Source organism: Carettochelys insculpta, chromosome 1, assembly GCF_033958435.1.
Source record: "Carettochelys insculpta isolate YL-2023 chromosome 1, ASM3395843v1, whole genome shotgun sequence".
NCBI lineage: Eukaryota > Metazoa > Chordata > Testudines > Carettochelyidae > Carettochelys > Carettochelys insculpta.
The window spans coordinates 262,232,807-262,253,349 of NC_134137.1; the positions used below are offsets into that span (position 1 = coordinate 262,232,807).

Genomic DNA, 20,543 nt, shown 5'->3' on the forward strand with positions numbered 1-20,543 from the left:
TGGGGCCTCCTGCCTCAGAGCCATCTCCTGCCTTCTGGCTGGTCAGCCTCAAACTGGGCTGGCTTCCTTCCTTTTATACCCCTCCAGGCCTGACACTGGCCGCAGTGGGGTGGGGCTGATTGGGCCAACAGGCCTTGTTTAACCCCTGCCTTGCCTGGCTTCCCTCTCGCACTTTACACTTCACTGCCGTGATCTGTCGACAGAAGTCACTGTCAGAAGAGATCTTCCAACAAAACATCTGTCAACAGAGTGAGTCCACACACAAAAGTGGATCGAAAAAGCGATCCACTGTGTCGACAGAGAGCAGCTGGACTGCCTGGCCCTCTCTGAAGAGAACAGCCGATTGGAAGCACAGCAGAGAGGACTGCCTCGTGACCTGGAAGCCCTGTCCGTCTACAGAGGGTCCCCCCCCCGCCCCAACCTGCCCCGAGTATCCACATGGCTTTTTTGTTGACAGATTCTGACAAGAAAGAAATTCTGCCTTGTGGTGGGGAGGCAGAAGGCTGTCAAAAAAAGTGCCGAGTTCTGTTGACAGAATGCATTCTTAGTATGGATGTTCTGCAGGTTTTGTCAATAAAATGCCTGTAGACGTAGCCACTCAGAAGGGAAGAGTCTCCTCCACACTGCAAGTGTTCTTGACAGACTCAGCAGGTTATGCCCGCCCCCCCAAACTAAGCCCTCCAAAACCATTTTAACTCTCTCAATACTTGTGTCTTTTGACCTGCACGTTTGTCTTTGAACAAACCTTGGAATGAGCGAATATGGTCCCACACACTTTTCTCCTAATTCCATTACAGTACACAATTTACTGCCCTGCCTATCCATTTTATGGCTGTCTTCCAACGTTGGGAAAAGAAAGGAGACATAATTGTTATTTGGTTCCCACAGGGAAAGAGAACTTTCTCCTACCGTTGGGCTCCTTCCTCTCTTCCAGCAGGTGCCAGTGTGCTTTTCACACCCTCCTATGGTCTCCTGATGAGAGTGGAAGACTTTCTGTGTCATCTGAAAAAGAAGAGGGAGCAGCAGGATGCCAAAAACGGTACCTTCATCCCTTGGAGGAAAAAGTCGGGCAAAATGGAGATATGACAATAAAACTTTAGGGTGATCCGGGTCCATGTGGCTTTGAGGGCTGCTGCACATACAGACCATGCAGCCCCGCAAGCACTGGGCAGCACGTCTCCACGTCCCAGCTGGCTGGCAGCATGGTGGACCTGGTCTTTCAAAAGAATAGGTAGCGGAGCATCTACACACAATTTCTATCGAAAGAGCCTTTCAAAAGAGGGGAGCACTTTTCCTATTTCAAGTTTGGAAGAGGGATTTCTAAAGCTGGGGTGCATTCCTTTGATTTTCCTTTCAAAAGAGCATGTGGCATGTGTAGACACTCCACATGCTTTCAAAAGATGTCCTGAAATTTTGAGAGTACTGGCTAGTGTAGACACAGCTCGAGAGTATTGCGTCCAGTTCTGGGCCCCCCAGTATAGAAAGGATGTGGACACATTGGAGCGGGTTCAGTGGAGGGCAGTGAAAATGATTAAGGGTCTGGAGCACATGACCTGTGAGGAGAGGCTGAGGGATTTGGGCTTATTTAGTTTGCAGAAGAGAAGAGTGAGAGGTGATTTGATAGCAGCCTTCACCTTCCTGAAAGGGGGCTCTAAAGAGGCTGGAGGGAGACTGTTCACAGTGGTGACAGATGGCAGAACAAGGAACAATGGTTTTAAGTTACAAAGGAAGAGGTGTAGGTTGGATATTAGGAAAAAAAAAATTCACCAGGAGGGTGGTGAAGCACTGGAATCTGTTACTGAGGGAGGTGGTAGATCTCCATCTCTAGAGATTTTTAAGTCCTGGCTTGATATGGTCCTGACTGGGATGATTTAGTTGGGGTTGATCCTGCTTCAGGCAGGGGGCTGAACCAAATAACCTCTTGAGGTCCCTTCCAGCCCTAGGATTCTATGATACTCCACCTCCCTTGCTCCATAAACTCACTAAAATGTACTATCTAGAAGTATTGCTTTGAATTCTTCTCCAAGTCTTTCCTGAGACCATTCCATATTGGTTTTCAAAGACTGGGAATCTGCGATTCTACTTTCACCTCTATCTCTGACTCACTGTGAGCTCGGAATAGTCAGTATGCAAACCTCTGGTATCAGTAAATTTAAATTTAACAAAATCTGTTGCTTGCCCCACTGAGACCTCTTCTTCCAGCTCTGTCTGAAGGAGAATGTCAGATCACATCATGTATATAGCATTTCTCTTTACAAGTTACAGTGCAATGGAACTTTTTTCCATATAAAGTCTTCAATACAATTTATATCCTAAGTGCAGTTCAATAAAAGCTGAGTGAGAGAGTGTGTTTGATTATACACAGCTGTGTGTAGATTCCATGGAGACAGTAATTTTATGGATGCAAATAGGCACCTCCCCTCTGGCAGGTGGAAGATATCAGACTTCCTCCAAATGGAAAGCTGAAGTTTATGGGATGTTGTTTGTACACTGACAGATTATACAATTGGCAATGCTGTGTATTCTTTTGGTAACAGGATATAGACTGGGCCCACAGAGTGCACAGTCTTCATAATAGTTTAGGATGGAAAGGACCAAGTATCGTATGCACATGAATTACCAGAAGAATTAAGGCAATTGGTATTTGGCTCAGAAACCAAACTAGTATCTGTAAACTTGTAGGTTACCATGAGCTATTTAATTACAAGAAATGATCAAGTCATTAGTTTCACATTTCATTCAAAAACCAGAAGACACCATGCTGGTGTCGGGCTTTTGTTCAATACAGACTCAGAAAAAAGAGTGCTTCTTGCTGAATCCCCTATACCACCTTAGTGTTTATTTGCTGTACGCCCATCTAGGTATCAATCTAGCCTGGATCTGTGCTGTGTTGTTTGTGCTATTAGCGTTACAGAACAATCCTGTCTGGTTACAATTATTAATAATAGTAAATATTAGCTAATAGCATTCTTCATTCATACACGTCAAAGAGCTTTCCTGGGGAAGACAAGTATTATTATTTTACCTTTATATATGAGGAGACAGAAGTGCAAAGCTGGAAGTAAAACTCGGATATTGACTCCCCTTCCCATGCCTTCAGATCACACTGTTTATCTAGCAATGTGGAATTTAAAAGCCACTATTTTCTCCCTCACTGGCAAGTAGTAGTTCCACTTTGTTTTTCATCAACTACTTGCCCTTCCTTGGCTTTCTTTGCACCCACAAAGCCAGTCTAAATCTGCTCTTGTGTATGTAGTGTGTCACATAAGCTGTCCTTTAACCTGAGATGCGCTGAAGCAAAATTCTGGATCCCAACCTCCTACACTTGGGGAAAGCTCAAAGACAGATCATCTGGACAAAACAAAACAGGGACAATTCTCTGAAAAACTGCTGGATGGTAAACTGCCTCATGGTTTTTATTAGTCATAGTTTTATTATTCATGTTAGATTATTTTTAATATAATTCTCAATGATCAAGGCCTCCAAATAAGTGGGGTACAGAAGAGGATCCAGATGCTTGGTTGCTTCTCTGAACATATAGAAGAAAGCCTTCAATCAGCCTTAAAACAACTCCCTCCATCAACAGGCTCTCCCTACTGGCTGTTGTTTTCATGTAGGAGGAAATCCAGTCATTTGCTACTCTCTTTCTGATACCTTAAGCAGACAATGGCAAGTCCGTTATCCCTTCTGGCTTCTTCATGGAGCATCTCCAACACTGTAGTTAAAGAACAGTAGCTGTGGGAGTTCGGTTGGGCCTCCAGCAGAAGGCCTCCAACTTTCTCCCTCTTCATGTCTTTCTCTTAAAAGTCAAAAAGTCCTGGCATTTCCCTCATCCCTTAGGTCCTCACTGTGTCATCATTTCCAACTGAAATTGTTTACATCCACGAAATTTACTGTGGATGTAACATTCTGTGGAATATGTGTTAACATTCCCTTAAATGATCTTTAATGTAAAAGCCAAGAGAAAACACTTTTAATAATATTAGCAATACCTGGGGAGTGCCATATATCAGCATGCAACATCCTAAGCACTGATCCAGTGAGGATGGGACAGAACAGGCAGTTGAGCTTAGAGTGAGAAAAAATCTTTCCAGATATATTCAATGTTTTATCCAATGAGTTTTATTACTGAACAGGAAAATTACAGTATCCCTAAAATGGATGGCTTACACATTTAAATTGATCTTGGGCTAAAGCCAGTTCCCACTGAGGTTTAATTAGAGGCAGGTTGGGTCACTGTATTCACATTTTTCCACACTTGGAAAACTAGCCTGGAAAACTACTTCTGTTACTTTGAATTACTATACCACCACCTTTTGTATTCCAAGAAATTGCTCTCTGCAATGCCAGCAAATATACTGACTGCTGAATAAGAAACAAAAATTGGACTACAAAAAAGTGCACTCATCCATAAAAATTAGCAAATTAATAATTTTTCTTTCTTGTGGATCTTTGGACTCTTCCAACACTTCAAATATGAAATATGCATTTGCAGGATTGATGGTTGAAATAAAAGGTTCTTTAAAATAGTGTATTCTGTAAAAGCTGCCATGTTTAATCAGAAATAAAAGCCGTACATATCCAAAAATTTAATTTTTTGGAATACGAAGTCTTTTCCATTTATTGACAGCTTTGTGCACTTGAAACTTGTCAGGAAAAAGCTTGAAACATCGGAAAAAATGGGATGTATATCAGTAAATGTTTACATTTAAGTTTACCTCTATGCATGCAAATAAATGATGTAGATGCCATGAGGGGTTGGGAATGTCCTGTGCTACAAACAGCATTTGTTCCATGTGTATTTTACTAAGTGAATTCTGTTACAATTCAAAGAAAGATAAGAGAGATTACTAGATATTGCTAATGGGGCTCCGCTCAAGCACCTTCTCGTTATTCTCCTTTATCACCACAAGAGGGTGCAGAATGGACTTCACTCCACATTCTGGTGATGAGTTCATTCTTGGTAATAGCTCCAATGACTGCAGTGGTTTTACACCAGAAAAGAATTTGGCCCCCTGGGCTCTGAAATAAATAGCAAAACAGAAGAAAACAAAACACACACATACACAAGCAAGAGAGAGGGAAAGGAACCTCAGTGAGGGTTGTTTAATGGTAAAAAGAAATTGTACATCTGGGACAGAGGAAAGGAGGATTACAAGGAGCTTGGCAAGGTGACCATGCATGTCCACTTCCAAGGGCAGAAATGGCAACAATGGTAAGGACTGAGGTACAGTGTTCATCCAGCCCCCCCGTATGTGTGCATTATGTCTGTCTCTCAAACACACTCCACTGACACACTCGTGGAGTGTATTTCTTTCTCAAAGAGCTCAATAGAGACAGATAGCAGCTCCTTATCTGCAAAGACAAAGTGCGTTTCAGTGGAGGGAAAAAAGATCTCATTGACAGACCAGCCTAGACAGAGCTTTGGCAGATTTTCTTTTTGCCCTTGAGATACAGAAGAGTTAGGTGCTAGTTTCTTTTAAACTCTCAGGATACAGCAGTACTTCCCAAATGAAGATCACACCTTCCTCCCTCACTTGGAACAAGTGGTTCCCCATTGCTGTGCAGGACTCCCTGCTCTCTCTTGATTCCAAGCACTCTATATGGTATTTGTATTTTAATGCATATTCTTCAGCATGAGACCTGTGTGGCTTTTCCTCTTGTTTGATAAAGCTTCAGCACTTCCTTTACTGAACAGAGAAAGTAGGTCCAAGTCCTCTTGTTTTGATTGTCCAAAGGGCTTGAGAGGCTGAAACATGAATAACTAAGACTCCGCCATGTGTGGTTGTGACTCCAGATGTCCAACACCACATACACTTTTGAGTTTTAAACACATGATAGCAAAGGGAACCCACCCTTCTCTGCCTCTCTGATCATGTATCAATCCCCTGCTTCTGGAGTCAGGTGACTGTGAGGGAGTTCCTTCTGAGCAAATGTTTGGCTCCCTTCACTCTGATTATAACATCCAGGGGGAAAAAGATCTGAAAGCAAATTCCCCCTTTTCTCCAGAGCTGAATAAAGGGAGTGGCAAACTAGCCAGTCTGTCTCTTAAATAAGCTTCTTTAATTATTATCATCTATTTATTTATACAAATATAAAATATATTTATATAGATTTATATAATATAGATTTGTTGCTTTGGAGGCTCTTTCATTTACAGACATACTGGTCAACGATCTCTGTGCACTTTTTACACTTAACAAAGCAGCACCAGTGGAACTTGCAGTGACAGCGCTCCACTTGGATGCTCTTGAATTGGTCATAGCCCCGGCCACAACACATCAGCTCACATCCATCCATGCCCTCTGAGGTCTTGTTGCACAGCCGGCCCTGAGTGCCCAGTGAGCCGGTGGTCTCATTGCGCAGGCAATAGTCAGGGCTGGGGTCTATATAGACCAGGTCTTCCGGCGTTGGTGAGTTGAAGCGGTTGTTTACCAGCTCCAGCTTGCCCTTGCGACTGATCCTCATAGCAGCTGCACTGTCGTATTTCTCTTTCAGCAGGTCACCCACCTTGCGAAAGTCTGCCAGCTGCAACCAGCAGGTCTTGAGGCTGCAGGAACCGGAGACACCATGGCACTTGCAAGCCACATCTGCCAGCTTGTACACAGCCTGCAGGAAAAGAAGATGGAATCAAACAAGAGCTCCATTAACCTTTATAGCCCTGGGGACTGGCATCATTGCACTGAGTTCTTCTTCCCCCCATACCTGACCTGACAAACCCCCGCTTCTCTATCTCCCCAGCAAAGACAGAATCCTGTGAGTCCTTTGGCATTGCCATCCTCAGTACAATGGATCTCCTAACACTTCTGCCCACAGTCCACACAAACACAGGCCTGTCAACAACCACTTTCTTTTACAAGTTCCCGGCCTGCAGGCTGAGTCAAGCATAGGAAGCAGTAAGGGGAAAGAACCAACTATTGGAAATGCTCCCCAGTCTTCTGGATTAACATACTACATCCACCTCCCCTCAAAGCCCATTGATGAAATCAATACAATGGATCATCTGGGCACTGGTCAATTTCCTAGACATAACACTGTTAAATGATGCTCTGTGGCACCGTATAGACTCAGAGATATCTTGGAGCATAAGCTCTCGTGGGCAAACACCTGTTTCATCTTTGCCCACAAAAGCTGATGCTCCAAAACATCTGTTAGTCTATAAGATGCCACAGGACATCTTGTTGTTTTTGAAGATACAGACTAACTCGCTACCCCTCTGTTAAATGATGCTGCAGTTCTAGCATTATATCGGTCGCCTTTCAGAATAAATCCATGTACCCAGGCTTTTTCCTTCTATCCCTATTCAAGAGCTTTGTTCACTCCAAATACAGCTTCAGAAGTTGCTGTCTGTCAGAAAGGAAGAGCTGGGGCTGTAATAACCATGTGAAAAATTAGCAGATTCACACCAAGCATGTACAAGCAAGATATTTGCTCTCCAAGGGCAATTCATGTTTCTGCTGTGTGCCACCATTCTGTCCACTAAGAAAAATAACAGCATACGATTTACAAGTTTAAATGCAACTTTTGCACCACCTCAGGTTGAATTATTTCTCTCACACCTAAAGAAACCCTCAGGGCTTGTCTACATAATGGGGAGTACAACAGTATAGCAAAGGAGCCATGGCCAAACTCACTCACTGTACGGACACACAGGCTACATCTACACAAGAGGCTTTTCCTGGCAAAACTGGGCCTTTGTCAGGAAAAAACGCGGAGCGTCTATGCACAAAATGCGCTTTGCCAACAGTTTGTCGACAAAACCCGGCTCATCCACAGGCAGAGTTACACCTCTCCCCATTCAGGTATGACGCCTCTCTTGACAGCGTTCTGTCAACAAAACAGCTGTGTAGATGCTTCAGGGCCCTTCTGTTGACAGCCAGGGCTTCTGCTTCACCGGGCAGTCCTGTTTGCAGAGCTTCCGGTCGCCTATTCTGTGGAGAGAGGGCTGGGCAGTCTGGCTGCTCTTGGTTGACAGAGCAGATTGCTCTTTCCATCCACTTTTATGTGTAGATGTGATCTGTCAACAGAACTTTTGCTGGGAAATCCCTTCTGACAGTGATTTCTGTTGACAGAGGCTTCTTGTATAGACATAGCCACATAGTATACCATGATGGAACTAGATAATCAACTTCAGTCACTAGATAATCAAACTTCCCAGAGTGGTAACAGCTAGGTCAAGAGAAGCATTCTTTATTGGAAGTAAGGTTGGCAAAACTACAGCATGAATTTTTCACACCTTTGAGCAATGTAGATATAGTAATCTAAATTTTAAATTTTGACCAGGCTTCCCCTTCCTCTTCTAGTGTCACATATAAGCCGTGTCTACACGTGCACACTACTTCGAAGTAGCGGCACTAACTTCGAAATAGCGCCCGTCACGGCTACATGTGTAGGGCGCTATTTCGATGTTAACATCGACTTTAAGCGGTGAGACGTCGAAGCCGCTAACCCCATGAGGGGATAGGAATAGGGCCCTACTTCGACGTTCAACGTCGAAGTAGGGACCGTGTAGTTGTTGCGCGTCCCGCAACATCGAAATTGCGAGGTCCTCCATGGCGGCCATCAGCTGAGGGGTTGAGAGATGCTCTCTACAGCCCCTCAGCTCAATGGTGGCCACGTGGAGCGGCCCCTTAAAGGTCCCCTCCCCCTCCCTTTCCTGTGCAGGAAGCTGAGAGAGCGTGCAGGTGGCAGCAATAACACACGGCCAGCCTGCACGCTCTTCAGCAGCTCCAAGAACCCCCCAGCGCACCGATGGCCACCCGGCAGCCCCCCCAGTGCCCCCAGAGGACCCCCCCCCCAAGGGGAGCCAGGGCAGCCTGGCTGGCAGCCAGGCCGGCAAGCGGCAGCGGGGCTCCTCCTGGACGGAGGCCGAGCTTTGGGACCTGCTGGGGCTCTAGAGCGAGGAGGAGGTGCTCCAGGTAATGGGGAGCAAGAGGCGGAACGCGGATGCGTTCGCTCGGCTGGCCGAGGGCCTGGCCACCCGGGGTCACCCTGCCCGCACTCCGGACCATGTCCGGAGTAAAGTCAAAGAGCTGCGGCAGGGTTACGCCTGGGCCCGGGATGCGGCCGGCCGATCTGGGGCTGCCCCCGTCACTTGCCCCTTTTACAGGGAGCTCAGGGACATCCTGGGCCCCCGGCACACCTCCTCCCCTCTGGCCACTCTTGACACCTCGGCTGAGGAGCCCCAGCAGGCCCCGGAGCCGGAGTCTGCCCCGGAGGTAAGCCCCGCACCACAGGGGCCCCCCCTGGAGCCCACCCCCGGGGCATCGCAGCAGGAGGAGGAGGAGGAGGAGGAGGAGGAAGAGGGGGACTCCTCCTCTGCTGAGACGGGGCTGCACATCCTCCTCCCATCCCGGAGCAGCAGCTGGGCGTCCGCCCCCCGGGTGTCCCTGGACCGTGGGAGTGGACCTACAGGTATGTACCCCCCCGGTGCACACCCCCGGGGTTGAGGGGCGGGGGTAATAGGTATGTGGCCAGGGCCCTCCACATGCCCAGATGGCCATGGCCCCAAGGACAGCAGTGCCATGTCCCTCACAGGAGTGCATCAGCCCCTGCCCACCCCCGCCCAGCACGACAGTGCCATGCCCCATCCCCGGGGCAGGGGGGAGCGGAACCTCTAGGGTCCCCCGGGAGGAGGGGGTGGGACACCCCGCAGCAGCAGCAGCCGCAGCAGCATGTGATGGAGCGGGGGGAGTGCAAATGCGAGGCTCAGGCTAGATATGAGCAACAAGCTGAATAGCTCCCAGGGGCAAAGGATGATCCTGGGGCTACAACTGGCAAGTTACACCTCTGCCCTGAACAAAGAGGAGGAAGGAGCCGAGCTGGCTTTGAATCAGGGGGGGCCGCAGGTAGAGGCTAGGGGAAGGGAGACCTGGAAGGCAGGCAGCTTGAGGAGGGGGAAAGCTACACCCCAGAGGGGCACCCCTTGGGGTCTTCTCCCCAGGACGGGTTGGAAGGACTGTCTCTCACTGCTGTACTGTCACTCCTGGGAGAAACTGGGCATCTGTGGCCTAAGAAACCTCTCCTGTCAGACCCTGCTGAGTGAAGTGAGAGTCACTCCTGCCAGGGGACGGGGTGCAGTGCAGGGGGACCCGTGAACCCCATCACAGCAGCATCTCCCGGGCACGGGGATGGGGAACCTGCAGCACAGGGGTGGGGGGACAAGGGCCGCGGCTCGGGGCCCACACTAACGCCTGTCTCCACTCTTCTTCCCCCCTTCCTGTGTTCCGCAGCTGCACCATCGGAAGGACCGGAGAGCGCTGGCGAGGCTTCAGTGGTCCCGGAAACCGCTCCGGGGCCATCGCTCCAGGCCAGCCCCTCGGTGGAGGACTGACTGGCCCCACGGCGGGCAAGACGGCGGACCCAGCAACACCGCACGCCGGTGACGGACCCCCAGCTGCTGGCCATCCATCGTCGGCAGCTGGAGGTCGCGGAGCAGCGTCTGCGGGTGGAGCAATGCCGCCTCCACCTCCAGGAGCGGGCGCTGGCCTGGCGCCAAGAGGCATGGGGGGGCCTACATGGACACGTTCAACCGCCTAGTGGACTACCTGGCCCCCCATGCCGCACTGGCCGCCGCCCTGAGTGCTCCACCCGCCGCGCCACCTGCTGCTCCGCTCATCGCCGTGCCGTCCGCCGTCGCCCCACCACCCACCACCGAGAGCCGGACCGTCAAGGGACACCTGGGGCCAGCTGAGACTCACCGGACGTATCTTCCAGTCCTCCCAGCCCCCAGCCATCCCCACACAGGGCTGCGGCCGAGGCGGGGCTCCCAGCTGCCCACCCCGGCTGTGTCTACACGTGCCCCATACTTCGAAATGGCCATTTGCATGGCCATTTCGAAGTTTGGGGCACGTGTAGACGTAGCCCCCCAGTGCTGGACTATAGGGGCGTGTATATAGTTTTGGGACTTATTTATTTGTGACCCCCGTTTGCCCCCCCTGCCCCCATGTAAATAGTTCTCCCCTTCCTTGTAATCCCTGGTTTTCTGTTTTTTGTACATATAATATATGCAAACTTTTTTATTATTCACTTATATAATAGTTTAGTTAGAAGGTCTTGTATATAGTTTGTTGTTATTAGTTAAAAAAACAGTTAAAAGAAAACCAGTTTCATTTCACCAACAAGTGCGTGCTTTTATTTGTCCAGGAGAAGTGTGGGGGGGTGTGCTGTTGGGTGCTCCATGGTGTGGGCGTAGGGGCAGGGAGTGTTGTGGAGGAAGGAGGGGGGCAGTGGGGGGCCTGGCAGAGTTCACCCTGCGGCCTCATCGAAGTGGGCCCGCAGGGCCTCCCGGGCCCGGGTCCCTTCGGGGTCCACCTGGCGACTGGGGGCAGCGGGTGGCTGGACATCGGCCCTGCCGGCCTCCACAGCCCAGCCCTGAAAAAAGGCCTCCCCCTTGCTCTGCACCAGATTGTGTAGGGCGCAGCAGGCACCCACAATCTGGGGGATGTTGTTGGGGCCCGCATCCAAGCGGGTCAGGAGACATCTCCAGCGCCCTTTGAGGCAGCCAAATGAGCGCTCCACCACCTGCCGCGCGTGGTTCAGGCGCTGGTTGAAGCGCTCCTGGCTGGCAGAGAGATGGCCCGTGTACAGGTGCACGAGCCAGGGCCGGAGGGGGTATGCCGCATCTGCGATGATGCAGAGGGGCATGGTGGTGTCCTCCACAGGGATCTCCTGCTGGGGGATGTAGGTCCCCGCCTCCAGCCGGCGGCACAGGCCCGAGTTCCGGAAAACCCGGGCGTCGTGGGTGCTGCCAGGCCAGCCCACATAAACGTCCTGGAAACTACCCCGGCTGTCCACCAAGGCCTGGAGGACCACTGAGTGGTAGCCCTTGCGGTTTACGTAGCGCCTTCCACTGTGTTGCAGGGCGCGGATGGGGATGTGAGTCCCATCCAGAGCCCCGAAGCAATTGGGGAAGCCCAGTGTGGCAAAGCCCGCGATGGTGGCATCTGGGTCCCCCAGCCTCACGAGCCTGTGGAGGAGCATGGCGTTCATGGTGCACACGACCTGCAGGGGAAGCACATGGGAGAGCACCAATGAGGGGTGAGCAGGATGTGCGTGGCCCTGCCCTGCCCGGGCCCCCCTCCCCTGCCCTGCCCTGCCAGGGCCCCCCTGCCCGCCCCCCCCCGCCCCCCCGTGTGTCCTCTTACCTCCATGAGGACAGCCCCGACGGTGGCCTTGACGACGCCAAACTGCTGTCCCATGGATCGGTAGCTGTCTGGAGTGGCCAGCTTCCAGACAGCGATGCCGACCCGTTTCTCCACTGGGAGGGCACGCCGCATGGCGGTGTCCTGGTGCCTGAGTGCGGGGGTGAGCCACTGGCACAGCTCCATAAATGTCTGCTGGCTCATCCTAAAGTTCCTGAGCCAGTGGTCGTCGTCCCACTCCTCAAGCACCAGCCGCTCCCACCAGTCGGTGCTGGTGGGGTAGCTCCACAGGCGGCGGCGTGTGAGGCGGGGGGGGGCGGTCGAGGTGCTGCACGGTTGGGGGTTGAGTCCTGCTCCCCTGCAGGCTGCTCCTCCTCTGGTGTGGCAAGGAGGTGCTCAGCTGCCTCCCGCATGGCATGGATGAGGGCAAGCCCTGCTCCTGCAGGGAGGGTTGGGTGGACCTCTGGCTGCTGCTGCTGCTGCTGCTGCTGCTGCTGCTGGGGGTCCATGACTGCGTCGCCTGAGGTCTGCGTGTCTATGGCTCTTCAGACCACGTGCTGTGCAGGCTGAGTGTGTCTGGGAGGGGCCCTTTAAGGGAGCGGCTAGCTGTTGCCCTGGAAGCGCTAGTCCGCCCTGTGACCCTGTCTGCAGCTGTGCCTGGCATCCCTATTTTGATGTGTGCTACTTTGGCATGTAGACGTTCCCTCGCAGCGCCTATTTCGATGTGGTGCTGCGCAACGTCGATGTTGGACATTGACATTGCCAGCCATGGAAGACGTGTAGACGTTATTCATCGAAATAGCCTATTTTGATGTCTCCACATCGAAATAGGCTATTTTGAAGTAGGCTTCACATGTAGACGTAGCTATTATGGCTGGCCTACATTTTAAACATTTAAAAAGCAACTACTAGTTTTCAGAGCTACATTTTCAGAGTGCCCAATTTGAGCTATTTTGAGCCTGATTTTCAGAGCTCAGTGGGTTCAGCACCTCTGAAAATCCAGCTCAAAGTATTTAAAGTTGGACACTTGAAGTTAATTATTCCTTTTGAAAAAGTTAGTCCTGTGTGCATTAATCGCTCAAAAACACGTGTTTAGGTGTCAATGATGTGAGGGAGAAGAGTCATGATTATTTTTACCATCACATGGTGCAAGACAGACATTAAAAAGCCACAAGAACGGAAAAGATCAGAATTGGTGGGGGGGAAAAAGTTAAACCATTTAGGTTCATTCATTTCATTGAGTGTAAACCAAGTCATAAAACTGTAGAGATATACACCAAAACCAAATGTCAGCACTAACAGGAACTTCACATAGTTTTCAAGGTGGACAGCAGGGCTGGCATCCGCAGGAGGGCTGACAGACTTGCCAGGTCCCCAGGCAAAGGTGGGGAGCACTGGCCCTGTGCTCCTGAAAGTGGTGGGGCCTTGGGAAGAAGGGGTAGAGCTGGGCAGCCAGGCCTCAGTGACACCCAGACCCTGCCGCGCTGCAGCCCGTCCTCTGAGCAGCCAGTACTCAGATCTGCCAGGCGTGCGCTGCCCGATGTTCTGGCAGCAATTTAGAAGGCCTGTGCTTCTAGCCACTGCTGCTGCCATTGGCAGGCTTGTGCATCCACATTAAACCAGAGCTACAAGGGGATTGTAAAACCGCACCTGCCTCCTAAAGGGGAAATCCAATAAGTAATCCATTATGAACAGAACTGTGTAAGTGAAACCAATCTCCCACTAGTTTAGGGAGTCCACAGTACTGCTGCTCATACTAGTTACTAGATATATAAAGGGTGCCAAAGTCCTAATACTGCTGACAGATATTGGAGATTCTGCTTTACCTCAAATTGTAAATCCTTGGGGCCCAGTCCAGCTCCCAAGGAAGTCAGCCTTTTGAGCCCTTAGCGATGAAGGCCTTTAGTTCCATTCCTCTGTACGTGATTCTCTGGTGATTGTTCTTTACAGTGTAACACAACAGCTATGATCTGAGGCCTCTGGACTTGCCTTGGAGGACTGAACTATAACTGTGCAATGCCAACCACACTGCAAGCTAAGAATCTCTGCTGTGCTGTACAAGATTGAACTACACTTGAATTTTCACAGCACCAGACACTTCCTATAGCCTAATTGACTTGCCTGCCTGCTTGTTATACGTTGGTCTTAACACTCCTTGGTTATTGTTGGGTCAAATCCCAAACTACTCATGCATCTATTGCCTTTGCGTATGTTTTTATAAATTGTTTGTTTCTTCCTAATCCTTGGCTTTGTTCCTTTAGAAAACATTGCAACTCAATCCCCCTCAGTTATTGTCATGGGACCTTCAGCGTTTAGTCTGACTTGGGTTTAAATGGCCAATTCTCAAAACATCTGGGTAATGATTATGCTGTGGAATGTGCATGCTTCCACTACATCACAAGCCCCTAAGGAGAAGTAAGCCTGGTCCCACTTTGCTTACACAGCCCACACACCCCTCCATTAACTGTGGGAATCACTGCATTAGTCCCTAAATGACTCTCCTTTTCTGCTGGGATGGGGCAAGGGTGGGAGAAATTTTAGGTTATTTACTGGCCAAGTTAGGATCAAGGTGAAGAATAACAGACCCCACATGAAGCTGTAAAGCCTGGGTCTGATTGATGGCCCTGCCACAAAATCACTCTGAAACACCATTTAATGGAAAGGTTTAAAGCCCTCATAACACAACCCCCAGTTCCTTTCTGAGTCCTCTCTCCCAAGAAGTGGGGTGGGAAGAGACTTAATGCAGAATTCCTAATTATATGGCCCCCTCCCAGCCTCACCTGGCACTGGATGGAGTGACTGATGAGTGAGGGCTGCTACATGTTGACTGGGTAAACAATGTGGAAGGACAGACTGCCAAAGAGGCAGGGAGATAGATAAGAAATGTAGGGAATAAGAGAGGGAAATGGAGACCAAGTGGAGAAAAAGACAGATGGAAGGAAAGGACATGTTGAGATAACAGTCAAGACAAACAAACAAGGGCAATAAAGCCGGGAGCCAGTACCACTGAAACTCCAGAGTGGAGTGGAGAGTTGACGGGGTCAAGATGTGTCTGAAACAGAAAAGAACATTGTTCTCTTCACATCCCAACCCCCATCCCGCCCCCTTCTCCTCCTGTTAGCTTGGGTAGGGGAAAATTCCTCTTCCACCCTCAGAGTTCCACACACAAACCTGGCATCAGGGATAACCCTCCTGCACAAAACCTCTGCCTCTGAACAAAGATGGGCAAAACCTGCTCAGAAACCAGAGGGAAAAAGTTTCTCCCCTCACTTCAAACTCTGTCCAGAAACCAAAAGACAGAAACTCACCCACTCTTATCTGAAAATCAAAACAGGAGTAAAAGTTGAAGGATGACTACTGGTCATGCAAGGAATGAGTACTGCATATGGCCAGTGAACCATGCTGTGGTTCTTCATATGGCCCCACCCCTCTGACTCTCTCATCTTCCTTCTCTTCTTTTCTGTCTGTTTCCAAATACACAGCATACCATCATCCCACACTGCTTCAGATTCCCAAGAACAAAATCCTAAACATGAAAACTGAGTATAATATAGAGGTCTGCCACCATGTGAGTAAGTCACAGGTACAGAGAAGCAGGCTGGGCTACTACTCCAGAGACTGGACTCCATGAATTGCTGCTGTGTGCGCTGGCAGTATGCCAGGGTCAAGCACAGGAAGCTATTCTTCTTGCTCTCTAATTGGTCATGTAAAATTTCATCAGCTAGAAATGGAGTTCCCAGACTTGAAAGTAGAATCGTGTGTGTGTGTGAGGAATAGAGAGTTTCTTCAGCTTTCAGTCATACTCTGCAATGAGCAGCATCTTAAAAGTTCATTATCCTGAAGACTGGTTCTACATTTAACAGCAGTTCCTACAAGCTACAGTTTTGTTTTAATTTTCACCCAGCTATCTCACCTACCTCCTCGCCACCTCCATTCAGGAGGAAAATGTCAGATTATTTTTCCAAGAAGAAACACATGGGAATAAGTGTGTTCCCCATAGCAGCTCCTCATCACTGGAATTCAGCCCAGCCAAATACCTTTCTTGGCTGAAATATAGTCACTTGGATTCTATGTCTACATAAAGACCTTATAGTGGCACAGCTGTACCACTTCAGCTATGCCACCATAAGGTCTCCTGTGTAGCCTCTCTATGCTGACAGAGACAGCTCTCCCACAGCATGGTAGTACCAGCACTTTTGTCAGTGAAACCTATGCCAGTCTGGAAGGTATTTTTTAACACCCCTCACTGACAAACTTTTACCAAAAAAGCACTAGTATAAACATAGATTAAGAGTGAGATATATCATGCTCTCTTCTATTTTTTTAAGACCAGAAGGGATGATTTAGCCTGATCACCTGCATAACACAGTACATAGAATTTCACCCAAGGATTCCCACATTAGACTCAATGGTATGCGGTTGATCTTCAGCATATCTTTTAGAAAGACACCCAAACTTGATTTAAAAAATCCAACTGACAAAAATGTAACATGTCCCTGGATAAACCCTATGTTCAGACACTAGCCACTCACTGCAGACCATGAAATCCCTTAATTCTTAAAGCACTATCTACAACCTGAACCATAACCACCACCACAAACAAAACAACAGCCCAAAAACAGTTGAAACATGATTGTCTTGGACTAAAGACAAGGCCTGACAACTGTCATCTGAGTCCCTGAACCCATGATACAACCAGTCTCTATACAAAGCTGTAGCACTGTTTGAAGTTGTCATAGTTAGATGTCTGTTCACACGAGAAGACAACTGCATTTTAACCATGCTGTGGGACAAATGTCTACTAACTTGATCTCCTTGCATAGCTTTTATTGCCATCTAGATGAACTCCCAATCTACTCACTGCTATTTGCTATCAAATGATCCTAGTAATAGTGAGAAAAATTTGAGCTGTGCTTGGTACCATATGGTGGTTAAATGAAAAAAACTGCAGCAGCTTCTCCAAAGCTAGGCCACTTATAACCCAAGCCCCGCAGCTCTTCCAAGACCATTAGTTGCCAGAGCTGTCAGCCTGCTTCCTTTCAGCAACTCTAAATTTACCTCAACGTTGGTTTTCCTGAAGGTAAAAACTGGTTTTCCAAAAGCCCACACCAGTAGACTTAAGTCTGTGCTTATGACACGTGCTTGCACAATCAAGAAAAAAGAACATCTCTGGCTAAAAGTGGCAAAGTGAAAGCAGCAATCAGACATGAAAAAGCATTATATAAAAAATGGAAAAGGGGAGAAATAGTAATAAATATAAATTAGAAGTTATGAAATTCAGAAAATTGATAACAGAAACTAAAAAGATGAGGGAAATAGTCATATCTGGCATAGCTAAGGCCAATGATGATTTTTTACAAATACAGTAGGAACAAAAGAAATATTAGTAAGGATGTAGGCCTGATATTACCTGCAGAGAGTAAAATTGTTAATAATGACAGAGAAAAGGCAGAAGTGTTATAAATATTTCTGACAGTATTCTGAAAAAAGCAGGACAATTTACTCATATCACAGGGGCTACGTCTACACGTGCACCCAACTTCGAAATAGCTTATTTCGATGTTGCGACATCGAAATAGGCTATTTCGATGAATAACGTCTACACGTCCTCCAGGGCTGGCAACGTCGATGTTCAACTTCGACGTTGCTCAGCCCAACATCGAAATAGGCACAGCGAGGGAACGTCTACACGCCAAAGTAGCACACATCGAAATAAGGGAGCCAGGCACAGCTGCAGACAGGGTCACGGGGCGGACTCAACAGCAAGTCGCTCCCTTAAAGGGCCCCTCCCAGACACACTTTCATTAAACAGTGCAAGATACACAGAGCCAACAACTAGTTGCAGACCCTGTATATGCAGCACGGACCCCCAGCTGCAGCAGCAGCAGCCAGAAGCCCTGGGCTAAGGGCTGCTGCCCACGGTGACCACAGAGCCCCGCAAGGGCTGGAGAGAGAGTATCTCTCAACCCCCCAGCTGATGGCCGCCATGGAGGACCCCGCTATTTCGATGTTGCGGGACGCGGATCGTCTACACGTCCCTACTTCGATGTTGAACGTCGAAGTAGGGCGCTATTCCCATCCGCTCATGGGGTTAGCGACTTCGACGTCTCGCCGCCTAACGTCGATTTCAACTTCGAAATAGCGCCCAACACGTGTAGACGTGACGGGCGCTATTTCGAAGTTACTGCCGCTACTTCGAAGTAGCGTGCACGTGTAGACGCAGCCAGGATGTATAAGTACCTTCTAATCCATGGCAGAGGATAGTGGACAACACCTATTAACCATTTTTAAATCAATAAGCCTGAATAACTTACACCTGAAAATCCTGAAGCTGGATGAGATCTCTGGCCTACTGATGTTCACTTTCAATAAACTTTGGGAAGCTGGGAAATTCCAGAAAACTAGAAGAGAACTAATATTAAGCCAATATTCAAAAAGAGCAAATGGATTGACCAGCGTAACTATAGGTCAGATTAGCTGGATATCAATCCCAGGCAAAATAGTGGAAAAAACTGATAAGCTATGTCTTCACCGTCAGCTTCTGTCGACAGAGGTCACTGTGTTAACAGAGAAACTGCGGCAGTATCCCTGTCGACAGATTGTGTCTACACATAAAAGCAGATCGAAAGAGCAATCAGATTTGTCGATAGAGAGCAGCCAGACTGCCCTGCCCTTTCTCAACAGAACAGGAACCAGAAGCCCTCTCTGTCGAGAGAACTGTTTATATGGCCACTCTGTCAACAACAAAATTGTTGACAGAGGCATTATGCCTGACTGGGGAGAGGTATAATGCTGTCTGCAGAACAGCTGGGTTTTGTCAGCAAACTCCTGACAGAGCAGTTTAACCATGCAGATGCTCCCCAGGTTTTGTCGACAAAAGCCCAGTTTTGTCAACAGAAGCTGCCCATGTAGACATAGCCATACAGAATTCCATTGATAAAGAATTAAAGATGAGGAATACAACTAGTGCCAGTCAACATGATTTCTTGTCAATCAAATCCAAATGAATTCTTTAATGAAATTACAAGTTTTGTTGATAAAGGTAACGGCACAGATGTAAGACACGCAGACTTTTCTCATGAATTATTTTGTTAGTCTTTAAAGTGCTTCCTGGCTGTTTTTTGGTTAAGCTTTTTGTAAGGCATTTGATTTAGTATTGCATGACACTCTGATTGAAAAACCTGCAAGATACAGTATCAGTAAAATACACGTTAAATTGATTAAGAGCTGGCTAACCATCAGATCTCAAAAGATAGTGATCAATGGGAATCATTACTGAATGAACCTGTTTCTAGTGGGTTCCACAGGGATACTGCTAGTCTCAACATTATTCAATATCCATGGTAAAATTTGCTGCTGACACAAAGATAGGTAGAATTGGTAAATACTGGTAGTAATAGTAATATTAATAAGAGCATAATAAAATAATAAAGGCCACCATACAGAGCAATCTGGATCTCTTGGTAACCTGGGCCTGTTCAAACAAAAGGCATTTTAATGCAGGTTAAACCTATCTAGTCTGACACCTTCAGGACCGAACTGAGCCAAACCAGAGAAACCGCTGAACCACTGGAGGTCAATATTGTCTATTTGGCAGCATTACGAACACTTCCATGGCTTACTGGGCTCTCAGAAGACATTTAGGTGTAAATTAAAGATAAATAACAGCACAGAACACCGAGAGCCAGGACTGGTAGCTGTAAACAAACTTTATGGGACTGTGGGAAATGTGACCACACCCACGATAAGTTGACCTCCAGCTAACTAAAATCAACCCAGACCAGGGATGTTGCTGGACCAGAGAGTGCTGGACTAGAGAAGTTCAACCTGTACAGACAAATGCAAAGTTATAGATCTAGGAACAAGGAATGCCTGCCATTGCTATTGAATGCCAGTGACTTTGGAAAAGATTGAGGGATCTTAACTAGCAAGTGAACAAGAACTCCCGGTGCAATGCTGTGGCAAAAAAGGCTAACATTATCCTTGGATATATAAACAAGGGAATACTAAATAGGAGCAGAGAGGGAATTTTACTTCTGTAAACAGTATTAGTAAGACTCATACTGGAACAATGTACATAGTTCTGTTGTCCACATTTTTAAAGGGGAGGTAGAACAATTAGGGTGCAGAACAGTGCAGCTGACAACCGCCATGGACCCCAGGGCAAGTGGGGCCTGGTTCTGCACCCCCCCCAGAAGGGGCAGGGCCAAAGGCAGAAGGGACAGGGGCTGAAAGCCCTGGGCCTCCCTTCTTCCCTCACAATCTGCTGGAGCAATGAAGCAGCGCTGCCATGGCACTTCAAAGAGGCTGAGAGCTCCATCGTGGACACTGTCAAAGTAGCAGTAGCAGTGGCTGGAGCTCCAGGTCCATTTTGAAAGCCAGACCCAGGAGCAACTGCCC

General features: G+C 48.3%; 1 protein-coding gene across 1 annotated transcript in view; it reads right to left on the reverse strand.

The window, feature by feature from the left end:
* Window positions 1-4,806: 4,806 nt before the first annotated feature.
* Window positions 4,807-20,543, reverse strand: part of WNT5B (Wnt family member 5B) — a 102,581-nt gene continuing 86,844 nt past the window's right edge. The window contains exon 5 of the mRNA XM_074983773.1: window positions 4,807-6,609. Coding sequence (XP_074839874.1) covers window positions 6,151-6,609 — 459 coding nt within the window. The 3' untranslated portion in view covers window positions 4,807-6,150. The remainder of the gene's footprint in view (window positions 6,610-20,543) is intronic.